General features: G+C 44.7%; 1 protein-coding gene across 5 annotated transcripts in view; it reads right to left on the bottom strand.

Moving 5' to 3' along the window:
• AKAP13 (A-kinase anchoring protein 13) overlaps positions 1 to 21,235 on the bottom strand; it is a 245,430-nt gene that overhangs the window by 60,874 nt on the left and 163,321 nt on the right. For 3 of the 5 annotated variants that reach the window (XM_080980205.1, XM_080980207.1, XM_080980209.1), the window contains exons 10-13: positions 15,884 to 15,965; positions 10,222 to 10,358; positions 3,925 to 4,292; positions 674 to 727 (exon numbers count right to left, since the gene is read on the bottom strand). In XM_080980205.1, coding sequence (XP_080836331.1) covers positions 674 to 727; positions 3,925 to 4,292; positions 10,222 to 10,358; positions 15,884 to 15,965 — 641 coding nt within the window. The remainder of the gene's footprint in view (positions 1 to 673; positions 728 to 3,924; positions 4,293 to 10,221; positions 10,359 to 15,883; positions 15,966 to 21,235) is intronic. The other 2 variants (XM_080980206.1, XM_080980208.1) reach the window with 2 other exon arrangements.

Genomic DNA, 21,235 nt, shown 5'->3' with positions numbered 1-21,235 from the left:
AGTGGAAGTCCTGTTTTGCGAGTGGAAGTTCCCTCATGCAGCATGGGAGACAACCCAATGTTTCCACTCCTCTAAACCACCACTTGGGAGGAGTGGGAACAAGTCTTGTGTTTGCACACTCCCTCCTCCTCTCATACATTCAGTCAATTAGTTACTTCCTGGCTTGGCAAACCATTGTTTCCTGTTACAGTCAAATAGCCAAATTACAGCTTGCACTACCCCACCCTCAAAATCAAACCTAGAAAGGGGCTCCAAACCATGATTTGCAATTCCTGGACTCTAGACATAGGGGAGAGGAGGTGGGAGGGTGGAGTTACGCAAGCACAAGGCTTATTCCTCCTCAGAAACACTGTGTGTACATGAATCCATTTCATTAGCCCACGTGGTACATAATGAAGAACATACAATGGGGCGGGGGCAGGATCCTTCACATTTACAAAAAGAACCCAAACCATCAAACTACGCTCTGTTCCTGCCGCCTCAAACAGCAAATCCAGCCATCCAAGGAAAGCAGTCCAGGAACATTTTGCACTGTCTCAAACTTGAGGGGCAAAGCTGCTAACAAGCTGGCCAGTTGTGTTGGGATAAACGAAGAGATGTTGGCATAAAAGCAAGAAGTTAGTAGCCATTCAAATACAACATGGTTAGTCAGCATCAGAGTGTGGTGCTGTACCTTCTCCTATGGGTGGGAGGCTTCCTTACACCATCCCCCAGCACTCGCATTGAACTGAAAATGAATCATGGACAGTGGTCAGTCAGCAATGACAAAGGCGCAATATGAACAAATGGGCACTCCCCCAGACTGGGACTGGCCGGGGAAGTACTGGGTAAAAGAATGTGGAACAAGAAGTGGAGAAAGGCAACATGTAAATAAGGGCATGTTTTATAAAGCTCCAGCAACGTACCCAGAGAGCAGTAAGAAAGTCACCTTGGGTCTAAATCAACAGACTCAAAAGGTGAAGCTTTTGCAGGACCAGTTCCACTTGTGAACGAAGGTGCAGGAGAGTTGTACGCCTGGATACATCTACACCAGGCATAGGGAGCCTGAGGCCCAGGGGTCTTCAAGCCTCTCTCTGTCTGGCCCTTGGACTCTCCCAGGCCCCCTCCCCTCCCCTTCCTAACTAAACCCCAAACTAGCTGTGCTTTGTGCCCTCTGTTTTTGCAGGTTGGAAAATATCCTTGACCTCAGATAGTGCTTGTCTCAATGGAAGATAAGAGAGGGATACAGAAACTAGCAACAATTTGCATTTCTTGCTTTTCCTGTTTCAGCCTCTGGCCCTGCCCACTGGCTGGCATGTGGCCCCCAGAAGGCTGACGCTAGGGGAATGTGGCCCTCAGACAGATAGAGGTTTCCCATCCTGTTCTACACACATGGGAGAAGCAGGATGTCAGGCTGAAGGTTCAGACTAACCTGACATCCTATTTTTCTATGTGCATGGAGGGTGTTCTCACCATCACGTGATCATAGGAATGAGCCAGAAGGAGCACAATCTAGGGCAGATTTTGTTCTTTATTCTGCTTCTTGTATTTACTGACAGTCTGTCGATTTAAATCGGGGTGGACCCAAGCAATCTTAATGGCCCCCAAAGCCATCCCAGAATTATATGCATGGATTTCAATTTAATAATAATAATAATAATAATAATAATAATAATAATAATAATATATTTGGGAGGGAGAATAGATGCACAAACTTCAGTCTGCACTCACTTTTAAATTTAGCTTTGGCGTGCAGCCCATGGAGGGTTTGCAGTGAGGCAATATGGTTCTCAGATTAGAAAAAAAATTACACCTCCCCTGCTTTAAATGCACAGCTATAATGTCAGATGACCCCCCCCCACCTGCCAACACTACCTACCTTCCTTAATCTTGAAGCCTGAAGTGTTACCTGCTTTGCACCTGTAAGCTCATCAGCCACTCCCCCCCCCCCCAGTGCATGAGGGTGAGTCGTAATGAGGCAATAATATGAGTCACAAGAATGACTTTGTCCTAAGAATCCTACTAGGTTATAATCACACCGTTGATTGTACACAATCTGGCTTTCTAGTATTCTGTCAATTTTCTTCAGCTATCCCGTTTTTACTTAACACACACAAACAACCTGAAATTAAAGGTTTCCGGCTGCCCCATAGTAACAGACAACAGGGAAAAAAGAAAGTTTCACTTCAATCTGTAAAACCTAAAGTAACATCTGGGGTTGGATTTTATGGCAAAGAGCGAAGTAACTATCTGATTGCTTCTCTTCATGCCATGAAACTTCCAGCCCTGTGCCCTGGACTGAACTGATGCAGTCCAGCAACACACTTCTACCAAGCAGACAAGCAGAGGAGGGATCAAGCAATCCGCTCCTCTTAGCAACCTGTTGCATTTCCATGTGGGTTGCCAAGAAGGGCTTTCCTTCCTCTGTAGCTAGGATACAAGAGCCACATGCCCCCCCTCCAATCCATTCACTCACCTGTGTGAAACTTAAGACACAAGGCTGCTTTAATCCTTTCTGTGGCTTGCTGCGACCCAAGCGCACTCGTTCCAAAACCAAGGACTCGTGCTTGCACTTGTGGGACGCGTATTTTGACCTCTCAAATTGAAACAGAAAATTTTGCTCTGGGACTGCACAAATACACGTGACACCTCATGGTTGGTGAGTGCAACTTTCATTTTCTTGAGCACTTGGGAGAAAAGGGGGCAGAATCTGTGACCATCACCAATGGAGAAGTTCAGAAGGCAGTGCAAAGTGTCTCTCTGATTTCCGAGCTTCTCCGTAGCTCAGTGCAGCAGGGAAGAGATAGCCACACATGCCTCCAGATTGTGGAAAGAGGCTTGTTCTATCATTCAGAGTGCGTCCAAAGTTTAGCCAGACATGACTGACAAAAGCCCTGGTCTGTGGCATGCGTAATTTTGTCTGGCTTCTAAAGCTGGCCCCAATTTTTGCCCCCATATTCTGCTATGCTGTATGTATTTATGCTAATAACATTTTTGTTGTTGTATCGTAATCAGTTTTGTCAGTAACAAAAATATCCAGCCAGTATTTCTACAAATGAGAGGTGGACATGCTACTGATTTGTCTCAATACAGCTTCAAGGATAGATAATTTCTAGCTGATGAACACTGGGTGTCAGCTAACTGAATTTACTCACTGGAACCCATAAAATTGTATTTTATGCTCAAAGGTCAAAATAATGCTGTTGGGTTTTTTAAAAAATGTAAAAATCCAACCCACAGGTACAAAGAAGGACTTATGGCGATTGACTGTCACAGAATTTGCCCCCTTAGAACTCAAGCAATAAAAGACAGCGGTGCTTTTGCTGACCTTAAAACTCTTCTTACTGCAGCCTTGTATTTAAGAACTAGACAGGCAAGAAGGTGAGGAGGCTGACAAGGGAGGGACCGATCCTTCCATTCCTCCTTCACTATCCCACTTGGTTTCTGTGCTCGCTGCGGAGGAAGTAAAGCATCTTCCCTCCACATCCAGCACAACAGCTACACAGGCCGGAGCAGGGAAACAGATCACCCCTGTGCCTCTTTCACTAGTTTGCTTGGTAGAAGGCTATTTTTAACAATGCTTTGAGAAATTGATTCTCATGCTGGCTGCAGAAAAAGGAGCTCCCATTCTTCCACATGGAAATATCAGCTACTGTTCCCTTAGCTGGTTAGTAAAAGAGTAATAATAAATATTGGGTTGTATTCAACTAAGTCCTACTCAGAGTAAGACCACTGGGTGGTATTCCATGGACCTGAGCTAGTCCTATCTGGATATACTCTGAGTAAAACCTCACTGCATACCACCCAAAAATTGCAGGCTAATAACTTTTACGAGCTTATTTGCAAGGCTGCCTTACTGCCCTCTCCCACCCCCCAAAAAATAAAGATCACAAGGCTGAAGTTGCCACAGCTATGGGTCACTGGGTGCCCACATCCTTTACTCACCTTCGATGGTTCATCTCGGCCTCGTTGCTGCCATTCTTCCCAGGGCCCCAGCTATGCCGGCGGAAAGGAGACAGCGGCCTCATGGAGCTCTTCAGGGCAGAGGCAGGAGGGGGCACTTCCGTGATGCTGTCCAGCTCTTCGTCCAGCTCTCCGGAGACGCCAGCTTCGCCGTCTTGGCCCTCGGCGCTTGTTGCCATGTTGAAGCAGCTGCCATCCAGGCTGTACCGATCCTTGGGCCTGCTGATGCCTAGCGCCTGAGGGAGGGAGATGTCACTCCCAAGGGACGAGTTCCTTTCTAGGGACAGCGTATCGTCGGCAGAGAAACTAGAACTTGTGCTATCACCCGCCGACTGCTCCTCTTCGGGCTGCTGTGAAGCAGGGGTGGGAGCAAAGGAGGAGGACAACGACAAAACAAGCAGAAACTGTAGTAATATATTTAAAATTATTTGCAGATAATCAAGGCTGCAGGCAATATTTACACAGACCTACATGGCACAGTAAGATAATGAGTTATTTGAAACACCTCCACAGTTATAAAAGTCTTAAAACTACAACCAAATCCATCAAACACCAGCTGAAGGTTGCTGAACGTCTTGAAGCCTTTACAGAAACAAAGAAGAGAAACAAAGAAGAGAGGACCTTCTTTTAGAAAAGAAGACCTGTTCCAAAAGTTGAAGCCCACTGCAGTAAAACCCCTGCTTCTCACAGACACAGTGAAGAAGGTGAAGACGAACCCTGCTGGATCAGGTTGAAGGCCCATTTAGTCTAGCAGCCTGTTCTCACACTGAGTAGCTAGCTAGATGCTTATGAGATGCTCACAGCAGAAGATGAACACAGTGACATTCTCTTGACCTAGGATTTCCAGCAACTGGAATGTAGACACATAATGCCTCTGGCATTGGAGGTGACATTAGAATTTTAGGGATTCTAGGTGCCAAAATCCCAAGGGAAAAGACGATTTATGTATGTGACCATGGCTGTGCAGATGTTATTGGCCCAGAGATGGAAAGAAGATAAAGTCCCTACCAGAGAAGAATGGCAGATCAAGTTGATGGATTATGCTGCAATGGCTAAAATGACCGGGAATCAGGAATCAGGAAGACCAAAATTTTAATAAGGAATGGGGAAAATTTATAATTTATCTTAAAAGCCATTGTAAACAGTTAAAATCGTTAGTAGGATTGGAATATCACTTGCAGTTTAATTGTGAATTTTGGATACAATGGAAGAGGTAAAAGGTTTGGATTATTATAAAATATGCAGGAGGAAATGATTAACAATAGAACCCACAAAGGGGAGGAGGGAAGTCCAGAAAATTCTCTGGAATCTTGTTTTTATGTTGTATGTTGGATATGTGACTGTAAAATTTTAATCTGAAAACCAAATAAATAAATTTATATTTTTAAAAAGACATTGGAGGTGGATCTCATCTGCTCCAGGAGCCCATATAAACCCCTAAGAAAGCCTTCTCTACATCTCACGGGAAAGAATTCCATAGTTAAACTATGTGCTTTCCATGCTGGCGCTGTTCATATTGGAGGGCCACAGCTCAGTGGTAGAGCATCTGCTTGCATGCAGAAGGTGACCAGATTCAATCCTCAGCATCAGGTAGAGCTGAGTGTATCCCTTTGGCTGAAACCTTGGGAGAGCAGCTGTCATTCACTGTACACAATACTGAGCTAGATGGACCTATGGTGTACGGGTCTTCCCTGACCAGTGATAGGTTGTTGACCAGGGCTGATGGGAGCTGGAGTGCAAGAATATCTGGACAGGTGACAGGTTTTGCATTCCTAGCCTACTATCCATTTGCAAGAGATTGTCAACAACGCCTCAAGGAAAGCTGCAGATTAACAACAAACATGCCTAGGTGCTCCTATTTCTCATATAAAAACAAATAAAAAAAAATCTAGCTGCCCTGTGGGCCTCCAGATCTCATTCACATTAAAGATAAATGAATGTGTGTTAGAGGGCTGGAACCAATATTAGTTCTACTAAGAATAAAATATATGATTCTATGAGTATCTTAGGTCCATTAACTACAAAGGGTCTACATTGGGTAGACATTCAATTTAAAGATTTTAAAGGTTTTTAAAGATTTCACAGCCAAGTTCTGAGATTAGTATTTGGCAGATGTTGTTGGCTTTCTTTCTCTTTTTCCGAATCTTTTTTGAAGTATGACATGGGGTATAACTGTAGTTAGACTTCTAGTCATGTGTTTTAAAGATTATTATTTTTTGACCATGTAACTTCCATTATATTTTTAAACATCATGCTACTAATATTGCCCCTTTTTGTTTACAACTCCTAAAGGAGTTCTTAACTCTGAAACACCGAGCGTCAGAGCTTCCTCCTGCTTAGTTAACCTCAGCCCCAAATTAAATTTAGAAAGATGAGGCAGCAGAGATAGCTAGGAAGGGTGATCTCACTGGGAACCAGCTCTCCTGGAGGGGATTTACAAAACCCTTGCCCGTTATTTACAAGACAATGTAAAGAAGAAGTGCCTCCCACATCCTCCTTACATAACTGTGACTTTGCACAGAGATGTTAGTTTGACAGAAATCCCCTTGAGCATATTTTATGCATAAACTGAACATAGATACCGCATGCAGCATAAGACTGCAGCTTCAACACATCACATGGCGAGATGGATCACAAGCCTTACATGAATATTGTTGCAAGAGGTTGTTTTTGAATCCAGGAATTTTTCCATCGCGATAAAATCAAGGAGATGCCACTTAGATTACAATTAGCATGGTGCAGTGATTACAGTGTTCACAAGGACCAAGGAGACCAAGGTTCAAGTCCTGACTTGGCCAGGAGGCTCACTGGGTGACATTGGGCCAGTCAACTATTTCAACAAAACCTTGCCGGGTTCTTATGAGCATGAAATTGGGGAGGGGTGAGAGAAGAGCCACACATGCCACCTTTAATCTCAATGGAGGAAAGATGGGAAACAAAATGTAATAAATAATAATACTGTATTGCATCCTCACCAACTCTGAGCTAATATCCTATGAAACTTCGTAGATTTGCTTCAAGGAACTGTAGTAAAAGGTAAAGTAAAGGACCCCTGACAGTTAAGTCCAGTCACAGACGACTCTGGGGTTGTGACGCTCATCTCGCTTTACAGGCCAAGGGAGCTGGCGTTTGTCCACAGACAGTTTTTCCGGGTCATGTGGCCAGCATGACTGAGCCGCTTCTGGTGCAATGGAACACCGAAACCAGAGCAGCGCACGGAAACACCATTTACCTTCCTGCTGGAGTGATACCTATTTATCTACTTGCACTGGCGTGCTTTCGAACTGCTAGGTTGGCAGAAGCTGGGATCGAGCAATGGGAGCTCACCCCGTCGCGGGGATTCGAACTGCCGACCTTCTGATTGGCAAGCCCAAGAGGCTCAGTGGTTTAGACCACAGCCCCACCAGCGTTCCGACCTCCTGAAATGTCCTACTGCCTTTCTTTTTAAGAACACAAGAACAGCCTGCTAGGTCAAGACCAGTGGCCCATGTAGTCCAGCATCCTGTTCTCTCGGTAGCCTACCAGATGCCTGTGGGAAGTCTGCAAGCTGGACATGAGCACAACAGCACTGCACACATGGCGGTTTCATGCAAGGATCATCTGCATTCAGATGAAGGGATGGCTGCAGTTGGGTTGGAGAGCTTGGAAGGTGGAGTTAAGTTCAGGAGGTGTTTGACAAATGCTAGAATTAGAGTATCATTGTGATCTACTGAGTGACCTTGCTTAGGAGGCGCACACCCTCTCACCAGACACAGGTTGACAGGTGAACCTGAGAGCCAAGGGCATCCCTGGCGTCAAGGCCTAGAATCTGTTTTTAGGCCTCTGCCAAACTCCAGGACAGTCTGCAGATGGGGTGAGGCATCAGATGTGCCGCAAGCATGGACCTCCACAGAGCAAGAACCAAAATACACGTCCGTGGTCAGATTGAGATTGAGAAAGAGACAAAGAGGGCCGAGGCAATCAGTACTCAATGACCACAAAGTTGCTCAGACTGAGATGTTGGTTTGGATGCGAGGGCTTTGTAAGACCAGGGGGGTTCCTGTTCCCTTTGGGTCAGCTGCTCATGTTTGGGGAAAGTATCGGCTGATCATATTCCGGCTAAAAACTGCAGCCTGGGGAGATATACATACATATATATATAGCTTAATTGTAAGCGGGTGGAAAAAAGACCTCTAAGCAGTTCACAATAAATGTTAGAATTATCAGTAAAAAAAATTAAAAGCAGTAATTTTAAAAATTGTTTAAAAGCAGTTAAAATCAGCACTAGACTTAAAGAGATATTAAAACATAACAACCTAGAGACTGCTCCTTATCCAGATAATTTGGTGCTCCCTCCTCAGTAGGAGACATGTGATGTAGGAACCTGGAAAAGGACCTTTTCAGTGACAGTTCTTTATGTGTGGAACTCTCTAAAGAGATGAATCTGGCCCCATTTCTCTATAGTTATAGGTGGTTAGTTAAGATACATCTTTTCCAGCATTTGGAGAAGGAGGAGAAGACCTGGTTGCTGCTGCCGCTATCAGAAACTTGTTTAATGACTTGTAGTGATCTTGTGTTCGAATCTTGCTTGTGGGTTTCCCAGAGGCATATGGGTGCCCATCGTGAGAGCATGATGCTGGACTAAGATGGGATACTGGCCTGATCCAGCAGGCTCTTCTTATGTTGCTGTTTTCAAAGCACTATGTCAATGTATGTATTTCATTTGCCTTTGATGAACCTCCCTGTGGCTTGTGCAAAGGATGGAATGTAAATAATCTGAAGAAGCATTTCATGCCTGGGGTGCAGTTCTCTGCCCACTCTCCCCCAATTTAACACGCTTCAATCTTGGGTAGGCGTTTCTTCAGGCACCTTCCAGAACAAAAGGCAGGCGCATTCTCACTGCAACTGTGAGATACTGCTTGCTAATACTGCTTCCAGGCATCCTCTCCTTGCTCAGTTGCAATCAGGGTTCAGGGAAGCATATGACGCTTCCTGGGAATTCTCTTGGAATGGCTTCTGTCACATCCTTGGTTACCTTCTTGGGATGATGTCACTGTGCATCATCCACTTGCAGAGGGAGAAGGAATGAATGCATCATACAGCTTCCCTGCTCTCACAGGCAATGATGTGAGGACAGCAATGTGGTTTCCCCGAACTTTGGCCAGCTCCAATTGCAGCCCCAATAACAGAGCATTTATGCACCCCGGTACACAATCTGAGGATCCACCGACAGAGGTAATGCAATAATAGGTGCTCTGCCAGCACTTCCAAGAACACTCTCATCTGGTTTCAATCCTGCGCTCCAAATATTCTACTTATAAACAACTTCCTTTTCAATTCTTTGGTGCTACATTACACAGATGCATGTTAAAAAACAAAAGTCTCTCACAGAGAACAAGAAAGAATAGAAAACCGTTGCAGCAAAGCCAACTATTAGGAGATTTTTTGTGTATGGGGGGAAAAAATCTGAATTGCATTAGTGGTAGTTGATTTCCCCCCCCCTTTCCCCCACCCCCCTGGGCCAGAAACCAAAGCCAGAATTTTGCAGATGAAAATTACAATTCATCTCTATGCCTCACCCTTTCCTCCGGCACTCCCTGGGTTGTGCACACAGCTGAAGGAGTTGGAAAGTCATTTCTCAACTCCATGTCCAGAACTTTTAGTCTGCTGGCCGGACGCCCTGTGGCTCTTGTCAATGCTCATCAAAGCACCACCGAGCATGGCACCTATTTCGGCAAGGACCTGCACGCTTTATAGTTTCAACATAGCAAAGTTTCTAGCTTGTACAAAGGTCTCTGAAAAGAAATTAGGTCTTGGAACGCTAAGGTCGCTGGACGTTCAAGGGTCTGCTGGGGAAAGTGACTGGGGTGGGGTGGGAGAGAGGGAGGGAGGGAGGGAGGGAGGCTTTAGCAGAGACGACTGCAGGAAATGACATTAGCAAGTGTGATTCACTCAGATGGGAGAATGTCGCAATGTCTGCCCATAGCGCTGAGTGATCATTCTGAGAAAGGATAATGAAGAATAAATCCATTGTGCATAAACAATGGGACCCAGCCCAGGCCATTGCACTGGTGTTGCTGAGTGCATATCATATCGCCAGATCTCCCCAAGATACTTACTACAGGGCATTTCACAGGGACTAATAATCTCTTGATAAACATCTGTGATAACAGGATGCTAGACTAGGTGGGCCATTGGCCTGATCCAGCAGGGCTCTTCTTGTGTTAAGAGTTTCATTTAGGTGCATCTATGCAGCATCAAAAAAGCAATAATCAAACATGACCAAGACTCAAGCCTTACCTTCCCGAAGTCCACCTCATCCATCCCATCTCCTGAGAGAGGAAAGAGGTCAGATTCGCTCTCAGATCTTCTTTTAAGTATGTCTTGCGATGAGGTACAATCGCCACTTAGTCCATCTTCTAGGAAATTATCACTTTCTGGGGAGGGGGAAATGAAGGGGGGGGGATGTATGGCAGTTTGAGATTGTTCACCAAACTAATGCAAGTGTTATTCAAGAGCTACAGTAGTATAAATATGAACTTCTTTTCCTTAGCATGGAAAGTAGGCCAATGTTCTTCCATGCTAAGGAAAAGAAGTAAATTCTGCACCCAGGAAATCCCAGTTCTGCATTAAGAAAAGCTAAAATTCTGACTGCAGCATGTATTCCTTTCTGCAGATTTGCATGATTTCTCATATTCAGCCCATTTCTGAAAACTGTCATTCTGCATACTTTAGGCTGCAGTCCAATAGCTCTGAGGAAGATCAGGTCTTCCCTCTCTGAGGGGAACAGAGCTCTGACATCAGAGGAGGAAATTCAATGGCAGATCCTGCTTCCCTGCCACTACCTGAGCCACTGATGTGCTGGCCCCAACCACCAAAGCTGGAGTTCAAACACTTGGGGTCCAAAAATGGGTGCACCAGGGGAAGACACAAGGCCATCTGGGTCCCCACATGCCCCTCAACTGGGGAGAAATACAGGCAAGTTCAGGAGTTCAGCCAAGTATCTTCCTCTTATTTCCCTTCCATTGTTCCCATTGGGAAAGTTGTTTTTTTTTTCCTTTTTAAACAAAGCTGCAAAAATAACGGAGTTGAACCTTTCTCCATCTTCACTTGAACCCAGCAATGCACTGAATATGCTGGTCAAGCTACCTTTAACCTTCCCCCCTTTTTTAAATGAAGTCTTTCACAGGCAGGGGCTGAGAACAACGCATGCTACTAAAGCCAAACCCAATAGGAATCATATCCATCCGTCACTCTGTTTTCACAGATTCTACCCACATCTTTCAAGTACAGTGGTACCTCTGGTGATGAACTTAATTCGTTCCGGAGGTCCGTTCTTAACTTGAAACCATTCTTAACCTGAGGTACTACCTCCGGGTTAGCGGAGTCTGTAACCCGAAGTGTTTGTAACTCGGGGTGTTTGTAACCTGAGGTACCACTGTATATCTTCCCAGCCATAAGGACTAGAAACTTTCCTTTGAAAAAGCAAAAACCTGAGCTTCCCAGAACTGCATACAGTGGTACCTCGGGTTACATACGCTTCAGGTTACATATGCTTCAGGTTACAGACTCCACTAACCCAGAAATAGTGCTTCAGGTTAAGAACTTTGCTTCAGGATGAGAACAGAAATCGTGCTTTGGCGGCGCGGCAGCAGCAGGAGGCCCCATTAGCTAAAGTGGTGCTTCAGGTTAAGAACGGACCTCCGGAACGAATTAAGTACTTAACCCGAGGTACCACTGTATTCTTGTAGAATCACGGCATAGACACATCCCTGCCATTAAACGACACCAGCATTACTGCTCCCATGTTGCAGACTGTGGCTGCAACACAGCTAGGCTTCCTTACAGCTTGAAAAGCAATTCTTTGGCTATGCAAAGAGTCAACTCACATTCTGGGATTCGGCAAACCCGCCATCCTCAATGCAATAGGCCTATTTCACGCACCAGAAAAACTCTGCTGTGGGAGATGAGTGCCAGGAGTGGAAATACTGGCATTCCACAGAGGAGCTTCCACACCGCGGAGGGAATAGCTCTTTTATTTTATCAGGTGCAGTTTCTTTCCCTGCACCTTCTCCACTTTCAACCCAACCTTGGCAAGTCTGGGTTTCTTTTCCATTGTAAGTGGGAAAGGAAAAAGTTGGGATATGTATGGGTTGGGGCGGGTGGGGGAGAGAGACTGAGAGAGGCAGGGGCGGGAGAGAAGACGTAACAAACTGCAAGCCAGCATTCCCACCAAATCCAGCTGGCAATTTAACAGACCATGTCCCACCACATTCCAGACGGAAAAACAAGCCGGCTCCGCAAGAAAGCTCAGATGGAAAATTGAAAAGGACGTTCCAGGCTGGCCACTGGGCACATACCTTGTCCAAAGAAGTTAATCAACTCACGTGCTGAGAAAAGGTACAGCTAGGTCAGCAAGAGGGCATGAGGAAGGTATGAAAGAAAGCACATCTGCCCCCCATAGTAGCAGTAGTACTACTAGTAGTAGTACTACTAGTAATAATAATAATAATATTAATAGTAGTAGTGGTGGTAATAATAATAATAATAATAATAATAATAATAATAGGAACTGTAGCTCACCCTCACACGAGCTACAATTTCCATCACTCTTAACAATCTACACTTTCCAGAATATGGGGAGGGGGAGCAAAAGTGTTTCAGGTGTGATTTAAATGTGTATGCAGCCTCTCACCCCTCTTTAACTCTCATAACGTTTGTCAAAATCACTTTACTATTCTAATACAGTCGTACCTTGGTTCTTGAATGCCTTGTGACTCAAACATTTTAGCTCCCATACTACTATGGGCCCAAACGCCGCAAACCCAGAAGTGAGTGTTCTGGTTTGCAAACGTTTTTTGGAAGCAGAACGTCCGACGCAGCTTACGCGGCTTCTGATTCAGTGCAGGAAGCTCTTGCAGCCAATTGGAAGACGCACCTTGGTTTTCGAACGTTTTCGGAAGTTGAATGGACTTCCAGAACTGATTCCGTTCAAGAACCAAGGTACAACTGTAGTGGGATCATATTGACTCAAGTTTTTTCACTGTGTTTTTTTAAAGACATGTATAAAATGGGGTGCATTTGACAATGGCCTGAGTCCAGGCACAATGCAAAACCATGGTTCCCTGCTATGAGAAGGATGGGGAATCTGAGGTCCTCCAGATGTTGTTGGACCACAACTTCCATCATTCCTGACCATTGGTCCATGATAGCTGGGCTGACAGGAGCCCAGCAACATCTGTCAAGTCCCAGGCTCCTTGTGTGAACAAGCCATAGGAAATCTTAGCATATCGCAGGTGGTGACAGGAAGCTTTACCTTCCAATTTTAAAAGCACACCACAGTTCCCTGTTACATCCAAACATGGGAAAATGTGTGTTTTTTTAATAAATAAAAAAATCTTGAGCTACTGAGCAAACCAGGATCAGAAACAGTGGTGTTTGATCCTAGCTTCTTCTCACTAGCAAGAGTTTAAACAACCACAGATCCCCAAGTTAAGATGTAACAGGGAACTGTGGCTTGCTGAAAATGAGAAGCAATAGTTTCTCATCTACTTCTCTGGTGCGTGGAAGGAAAGGGGGGAAATGTGCGAGTCAGTGGTTTGGTAGGGTGTTATTTGTGTAGTATAAAACCACAGCTTCTCATTGCCTCCAAAATGGTCTACCGATTCCAAATTAATGTAAAAATATGAACATGTATTAAGGATTATTTTCAGAAGAGCGTTGGAGATGGGGAATGGAACCATGATACTGGATGGCATCTAGGCCTGTAATAACCCCATATACCTTTGTTGTGCTTTTCCTCCTATAACTCTAGAACTCCTGCAAATGTGATTTTAAAAACACACACCCAGAGAATGAATTGTTGAAACCTCTTTATGATGGATGATGGAGTTAAAATAACATAATTACTGGCATGAAAGGATGTCTTTCATCAAATCTGGGCAAGTTAGACCCGAAATACCTTGGAAATGCAACTTGCTATTTCCTTACAATCGTTTAAAAATTGGGGCCCGAGTGACCACAATGCCCTTTTACTGAAAGCCTCAAACCATACACACATGCCAGGCTTGAAACACCAAAGGGCAATTAAAGCCTCTACTATGGAAGAACAAAGGGAGTTATGAAGCAGCACAGGTTTCAAGGAAATTGCTTTTCTCCCACTAGAGTTAGTTATGACCAGAAATGTGTAGAAGGAATCAGAAACAAAGAAGTGTTGAGAAATGGGTGTGGGGGAGGGAGAGAATAATTTGTCCTATGTGCACTGAGAAGGTTGCTTTGGAAGTGTACCATGTCTTCTCAGGTAAAGCCTGGTTTATTGCGGGGGTTTTTATTGCCTTTGCTTTAAGTGTGTGCCTGTGTGTTGTGCAATCTGAGTCCGTTTCCACCTCTACTGATGGCTTGATAAGCCCCTACCAATGAAAACACCATCACAACAAAGCTGGAAGGATGACAAGTTCCTAGCACACGTGCCACGGGCTTCCTGAGCACGAGCGATTTAGGGCTTGCATCCGTCAACATCTATCACTTGCAAATCTCACAGCAAAACGACACTGGGGACCTTTCCAATGTAGGGACTGGCAGAGGCTCACTGGTCTAAAAGCACAGCAAGAATGAGGTGGTTCAAGGCCAGGGAGGGGAGAACACAAGTCTGTACCTCAAACAGCATTTGGGGAAATCAAGTGTCACTTTTATACATTTTCCAACGTATTTTAGTACAAGTCTTTACAAGGTGGCTCACAATCAAATAACTCGCTTGTTTTTAAATACTCTTCTATATTAAAAACTTCCTGCAACAGGAAACCAGCATAGCAGGCAAAGGACTAAGCAAGAACATCTACCATTGCTGTGCTGGTTCTCTGTCTGTAGAGAGGTATCCTCTCTCCTCCCCTTTAAAATAACTAACTAAAAGGAAGCATTTAAAAATCTAAGGCCCTGGACAACCTGTGGCCCAATCACCTGAGAGAATACCGTCTCCCATCCAAGTTGGTTGGAATCTCAGGATCTCTTGGTTGTCCTACCAACTGCACAGCTACATCTTGCAGTGACCAGGAGGTGGGTCTTTTCTGCTGTGATGCTCCACCTTCGGAATCACCCCCCATTCCAAAGGTAAGACAAGCATCGTCCATGTCAAAGTTTCAGCACCTTTTAAAGATTCACCTGCTCACCCAAGCATTTGCTGATGTGTTTTGTTATTACTACATCATCTTGCATGACGTAAGAGGACATGGGGTTTGCCCATTGGGGTGCAGCTTGTATTAAGACTGTGTCTTTCCACAAGGCAGGACTGTCCCACATACATGAAAGGTTCTACCATCTTGCCAACAAGGATAGCAGCCGGGAGGTTATGCAGCCACCAGAGGGCATATTTAATATAAACTCAGTTTGCAGGGAGATTATATGATGCTGGCTTCAGCATTTATTCCGAGCTGCTTGCAGGGAGGTTACATGACGTTAAGTCAAGCAATCGTGATCCTTTGTGTTCTAATGCAATTTCCCATCACTTTCTTTACAGCAAAAAGCCCAATTTGGGGAGGGGGAAGTGAGTTTGTTGCACACAAGCATTAAATCTCATTGCACAATTTGAGTGTTAGTGTAAGATGCATGGAGGGTCACAGGTTCATCACCCCTGGTCTACACTGACTGGCAGCAGTCAGCACTGCTGGGTTCCAGACAGGGTCTTTGGTCCTCTCCAATTCTTCCTGGAGATGCCAAGGATTGAACCTAGGACCTTCTGCACGCAAGGCATGTGCTCTACTGCTGAGCTATGGCCCTTCCCAGGGCCTTTTAAAGTTTAGAATTTGCACTGAATCGTGCTTGGAAGCCAACCTTGCCCACTTTAGGCTAGCAAAGAGTTCCAGAGAACTCAAATGCTCTGTGCAGCCTCTCACCCAGAGAAGCCAGCTCAGTAACAACAGCTTGCCTTTCTGATTTTGTATCTCGAAGACTAAAGAATTCATCTTACCTGCAGAACGACATGGATGCTTTGGCTCCAACAGTGACGGATCCTGAGCAGTTTCAACAGGACTCCAGCTTTCACGGTTAATCTAACAGAAAGCAAGAGAGGTGAAAAATTAACGGGGATATTTTCAAGTTGCCTCTGTACTCATGCCAATGGCATCAGGCTAAACAGATCCAAAGTTCAGCAAATAAAATCCATTGGTGCCTGGATAAGAGGGAATAGTCTAAGGCTATGCATTCCTTAGAGTGCTGACTTCAGACACACAAACACACAGACACATGTATAACTCCGCAAGTAACCGTTTGAAATTCCCTCTCTTTTTAAAGAAAGTGGTTATGTAAACTGCTTCTATCAAAATATATGATAGCTTGTTGGTGGTTGGTTGGTTTTTAAGAAAACTATTTGGAGAAACAATTTAAGACACAAATATAAGATGGGCTATCAACTCCCTGATGATCCATGTAAGAAAATATACAAATGGAATTTAGCAACAACACCACATGTAAATATTGATACAAATTTCAATAAGATGCCATTATCAAGTAGTACCCAAAAGACTTCAGAGAATACAGTGGTGCCCCGCAAGACGAATGCCTCGCAAGACGGAAAACTCGCTAGACGAAAGAGTTTTCCGTTTTGGAGGTACCTCGCAAAACGAATCTGCTATGGGCTTGCTTCGCAAGACGAAAATGTCTTGCGAGTTCCTGGGGTTTTTTTTCCCTTTTCCCCCTCTTTTTCTAAGTCGCTAAGCTGCTTATCTGCTTATCCGATAAGCTGATAAGCTGCTAAAAGCCGCTAAAAGCCGCTAATAGCGCTAATAGCGCTAATCCGCTAATCCGTCAATGGGCTTGCTTCGCAAGACGAAAAAACCGCTAGACGAAGAGACTCCCAGAACGGATTCTTTTCGTCTTGCGAGGCACCACTGTATATAAATTTACCCGACTTCGTTTATACTGCAGACAGTGAACACAAGGACAGTGCAAGTTCTTATTATAGAAAAAGTTTGAAGGAAACTGCTTGACTATATAAAGTATATTGTTTGGGTTCTCCCTGCTAAGACTTAACCCCCTTCTTATGCACCCTGAGAGAAGGAGGCTAAAACTCAAAGCCTTCGAGTCAAACCTAGAGACTGTGTGAAACTAAATCTCTTCTATGCTCTTGATCGCCAACCCCAGATGAAAGGTGGTGAACCGAAGAGAGATATCAGCAGACTTGGGAGAATAAAATGCTTTATTATTTATTTAGAGAGAAGTGGAGGAGGGGAGAATGCGACAGACAAATGAAGACATAGTGAGTGTTGGACTACAATCAGAAGCCTGGGGTTCAAATCCTCACTCAGCCATCAAGCTTGCTGAGCGACCTCGGGCCAGCCACAATCTTCCAGCCTAACCCAAAAGGTTGTTGTGAGGATAAAACACAGAGAGAAAAGAACTAGGTACACCACCTTGAGCTCCTTGGAGAAAAGCTGGAACATAAACGTAGTAGTAGTAGTAGGAATAAAAATAAATATAAATATAAATATAATCTCACTGGGAATGGAGTACTGACCAGCTGTTGGGGCAGAAAAGAAGTACAAAACCTGAACACGAGCACTTCACACTGCAACGTTTTGTTGTAGGTCCCACTTATAAACATGTAAACATACACAAACCTGTCATGTACAGAGTTGGATGGTTCGTCCATAGAGCTAAGTACTACCTACTATTACTCGTTACAGCTCTTCAAGGTTTGAAGCAACGGTGTTTTCCATCACTTGTTGTCAAAGAGTTCCTTTTTAAATTGGAGATGACAAGAACTGAACTCAGGACTTCATGCATTTAAAGTATGCCTTCCACCACTGAGCTATAGCCCCCTCTCCCAGGTCACCTCAGTACACTTCACACATTTTTTGATGCTGGAAAAGCTCCCTAAATATAAGTGTTTTTGCAAGATTCACCCTTGCTGATATAGCTATAAAATCAAACTAGAATCACTGGGGGTGGGGGGAGATTATTTTTAGCTTTCATTTCCTTTTAAAACCCTCGGGCCTGCATTTCCTTTAATCATGTTTTAATTTAGCCTCCAGCGTGCAAAGGACACACTTTATTTTCCTGTTTTGATAAAAGGAGCTTCTGATCCCTGTACAATATCCAGCCCACATCTGTATTTTGGAGGGAAAGACAGAAAAGCAGTTCAGATGCTGTAAGAAGATTCCTAGCCATGAAGTTGATAAGTAACCCACCTCCCCAGAGTTTTGACTATTTTGGATAACCCCACCCCAACCCCCCAGAAAACCCTCGCAGGGTGCCAAGCTGAGGGGGGCACAAAATTAACAACAACAACAACAACAACAACAACAACAACAACAACAACAGTAATAATTTATTTGGGTTTGCCCAGCCACTCTGGGCAGCTCCCAACAGAATATTAAAAACATGATAAAACATCAAACATTAAAGACTTCCCTAAACAGGGCTGCCTTCAGATGTCTTCTAAAAGTCAGATAGTTGCTTATTTCCTTGACATCTGTTGGGAGGGCGTTCCACAGGGCAGGTGTCACTACCGAGAAGGCCCTCTGCCTGGTTCCCTGTAACTTGGCTTCTCAAAGGCAGGGGGAACCGCCCTCAGAGCTGGACCTCAGTGTCTGGGCTGAGCGATGGGGGTGGAGACGCTCCTTCAGGTATACTGGTCCGAGGCCGTTGAGGGCTTTAAAGGTCAGCACCAACACTTTGAATTGTGCTCAGAAACGTACTGGGAGCCAATGTAGGTATTTCAGGACCAGTGTTATGTCGTCTCGGCGGCCGCTCCCAGTCACCAGTCTAGCTGCCGCATTCTGGATTAATTGTCATTTCCGGGTCACCTTCAAAGGTAGCGCCATCATTGGGAAGATCCATTTGGGGTCGCCAAATTTTGGCCTTGCTCAGGGCACCATACTACCAAATACTACTGAACAGGTACACCATGCTCGCATCACACATGCAAGACAGGGGGAATTCACGCTACACATCAGTGTGCCTCACAGAGTACACAAGTGACGTCGGCATGCCACAGAGCGTGGCCACACCACACGGCATACTAACATCACGTGGACACACTGCGGGGCACACTGATGTCATGAGTGCAGGCTATGGGGTGTGCACGCCTGGCATGCTGATGTCCTGCAGCCGCGGCCCCTTCAATCGCGGGGGCAAGGCAGTGCATGTACTACCCAAGTCAACCCTGGAGGAAGACAAGAGACAACGGGCTATCGCACAATTTCTGCATGAACAGAGCCGTCAACGTGCTTCTCTAATTAGCTGCTTCTTTCCAGGTGAATCCGAAATAGGTACTTCACCAAAGTGCACGCACACTTACTTAACATGGGAGGCAAACCTGCATGGTTGATTATAGCAAGGACAGAGTCGTGAAGGCCAGGTGGGAGAGAGAATCACCATTCATTTTCCCAGGTTGTTTTTCCTGGTGTTTCATATCTGGAGTACTTTAGGACCGGGGGCTAAATGAAGGTATCCAAATCTCTCTATCTGGCCCGTGGGCCTCAACCTGAAGCTTCACACCCTCTCCACAAACCACACCTATCTTGGGTCCTGCTTTGTACTCTGCATGTTTTTGCCTGGCTGGAATGCATCCCTGAACTCTGATAATACCATAAATGTTAAATTTGCATCCACTGCTCCACCCACTTTTGCTTCTGGCTCCACCTACCACTTGGCCCTTAAAAAGTTTCCCAGAAGGGAATGCGGCCCACACCCTGGATGACAACATCAACTCATTCTATTATTAACACAGGAAGTCGCTGGCCAATGAGAGAAAGCTATCACAGCACTGAAAAGTCGATATTACAAACACAACCTCCAAGAGCACCTTCACAATCACTCTTATTAACAGCATCTAGCAACAGCATCAGGCTAAACTAGCTGTCCCATCACTCAGCACATCACATCACACACTTAAATTACACAACTTCCCCAAAGATACTCTCTGGCAAGATAAGATGGGATATGAATGAGGATTTCCTAACTCCTATCCATTTCATAGTACAGGGCAAAAGAACAGTGATTTCCAATTATAGGAAAGTCAGAATCTGGTTCAATTCACCTGATGGCTTTCCACAAATCTGCCTTACAGCCAGATCTGTGTCATGCTTTGGTTCTGCAGGACTGAAAGGAAAGTGTAACGTTGGATATTAAGCACAGAATCCAGATTGCTAATAATTTCACCTTCAGTTTTAAAAGGACTACGCTTTCAGCCTCCAAACTGCAACAAGATGCTTCAAAGACTAAGGGCGCTGTTGGCTAAAACCTCAAATGCCACAGAGGTGGCCAAATGAAATTTCCAGTGACTAGAGGCATAACTTCAGCAATCTGTGTGACTCCTTTTCCCAATTCCATGATAGGAAACCAGAATTATATCTAAGAGAATGGTGCAACCAGTTCTGCAAAAATATTGGCAGAATTTGTGTATATTTGCAGAATTCATGCAGCTCGCAGAACTCTGCCCTGTGGGATGCAAGATTCAAGTCACCTTAGCACACAGAGTTTTATTTTTCATTTTTAACTTCGCAAGTTTGATCAGGACAGTTTGGGTTTCTGCTTTGCTTTCCTCCTTTGATGAAAACCAATTGAACTAGACACTTCTGAAATCAGAAACGGCCTGGGAAATCTTATGTGCAATGCCCCTTTAGCCTCCATTTCAGAGAGGTCCCTCCTTCCCAACTTTATATCCTAGCCAGACTGCATTGCCCGTTGAACTGGCTGCCTTCCTCCAGTCGCCTTCTCTGCCAGGAAACTAAAGCTCTTAAGAGTGACAAAACATTCCCAGACTGCCACCTTACTGTTTAGTGGAGCAGTTACTAATTTTAGATTTGGGGGCGGGTGGAGGGGGTGAAGAGGGAGAGGGAATGCTAAGAACCGTTAGCCAAGAGAGGTATTTGCAGCTCCCGCCTACACACCCTATTTAAAGGCAAAACTAAATCTTTATTCCAATGAGGAAAAAGAAAACACATATACACAAAGTTCGGGTGGCAGAAGGAGGGGGAAGAGGGAGGCACCCAGCTTTATATTAAAATGCCTTTTTTAGGCAGATGACAAAGTCATCCACACAAAACAAATGGGAACTCAAATCACTTGCATTTTCAAAATCAGTCTCCTGGAGGTGTGGCAACTTGCCTGCTTGGTACACAAATTTTAATTTCTGGGGGTACACAACTCTTTAAAGATTTGTATTCACGCACACTTGGTTAGACTGTATACACTGGACAACGATGGGTTCAGAACTGAAAGGAAATGGGAATAACTCTATTCACTTGATGGGCAAATGTGGTTCTGTTAGGGAGGGATTAGTGAGTTCCCATCCACTGACTGTAGAAGAGCAAAATTT

The sequence above is a fragment of the Podarcis pityusensis genome (assembly GCF_964106645.2).
Source record: "Podarcis pityusensis genome assembly, chromosome: 14".
Classification (NCBI taxonomy): Eukaryota; Metazoa; Chordata; class Lepidosauria; order Squamata; family Lacertidae; genus Podarcis; species Podarcis pityusensis.
The sequence above is the reverse complement of the archived record's forward strand: the minus strand, read 5'-3'. Positions and strand labels throughout refer to the sequence as shown.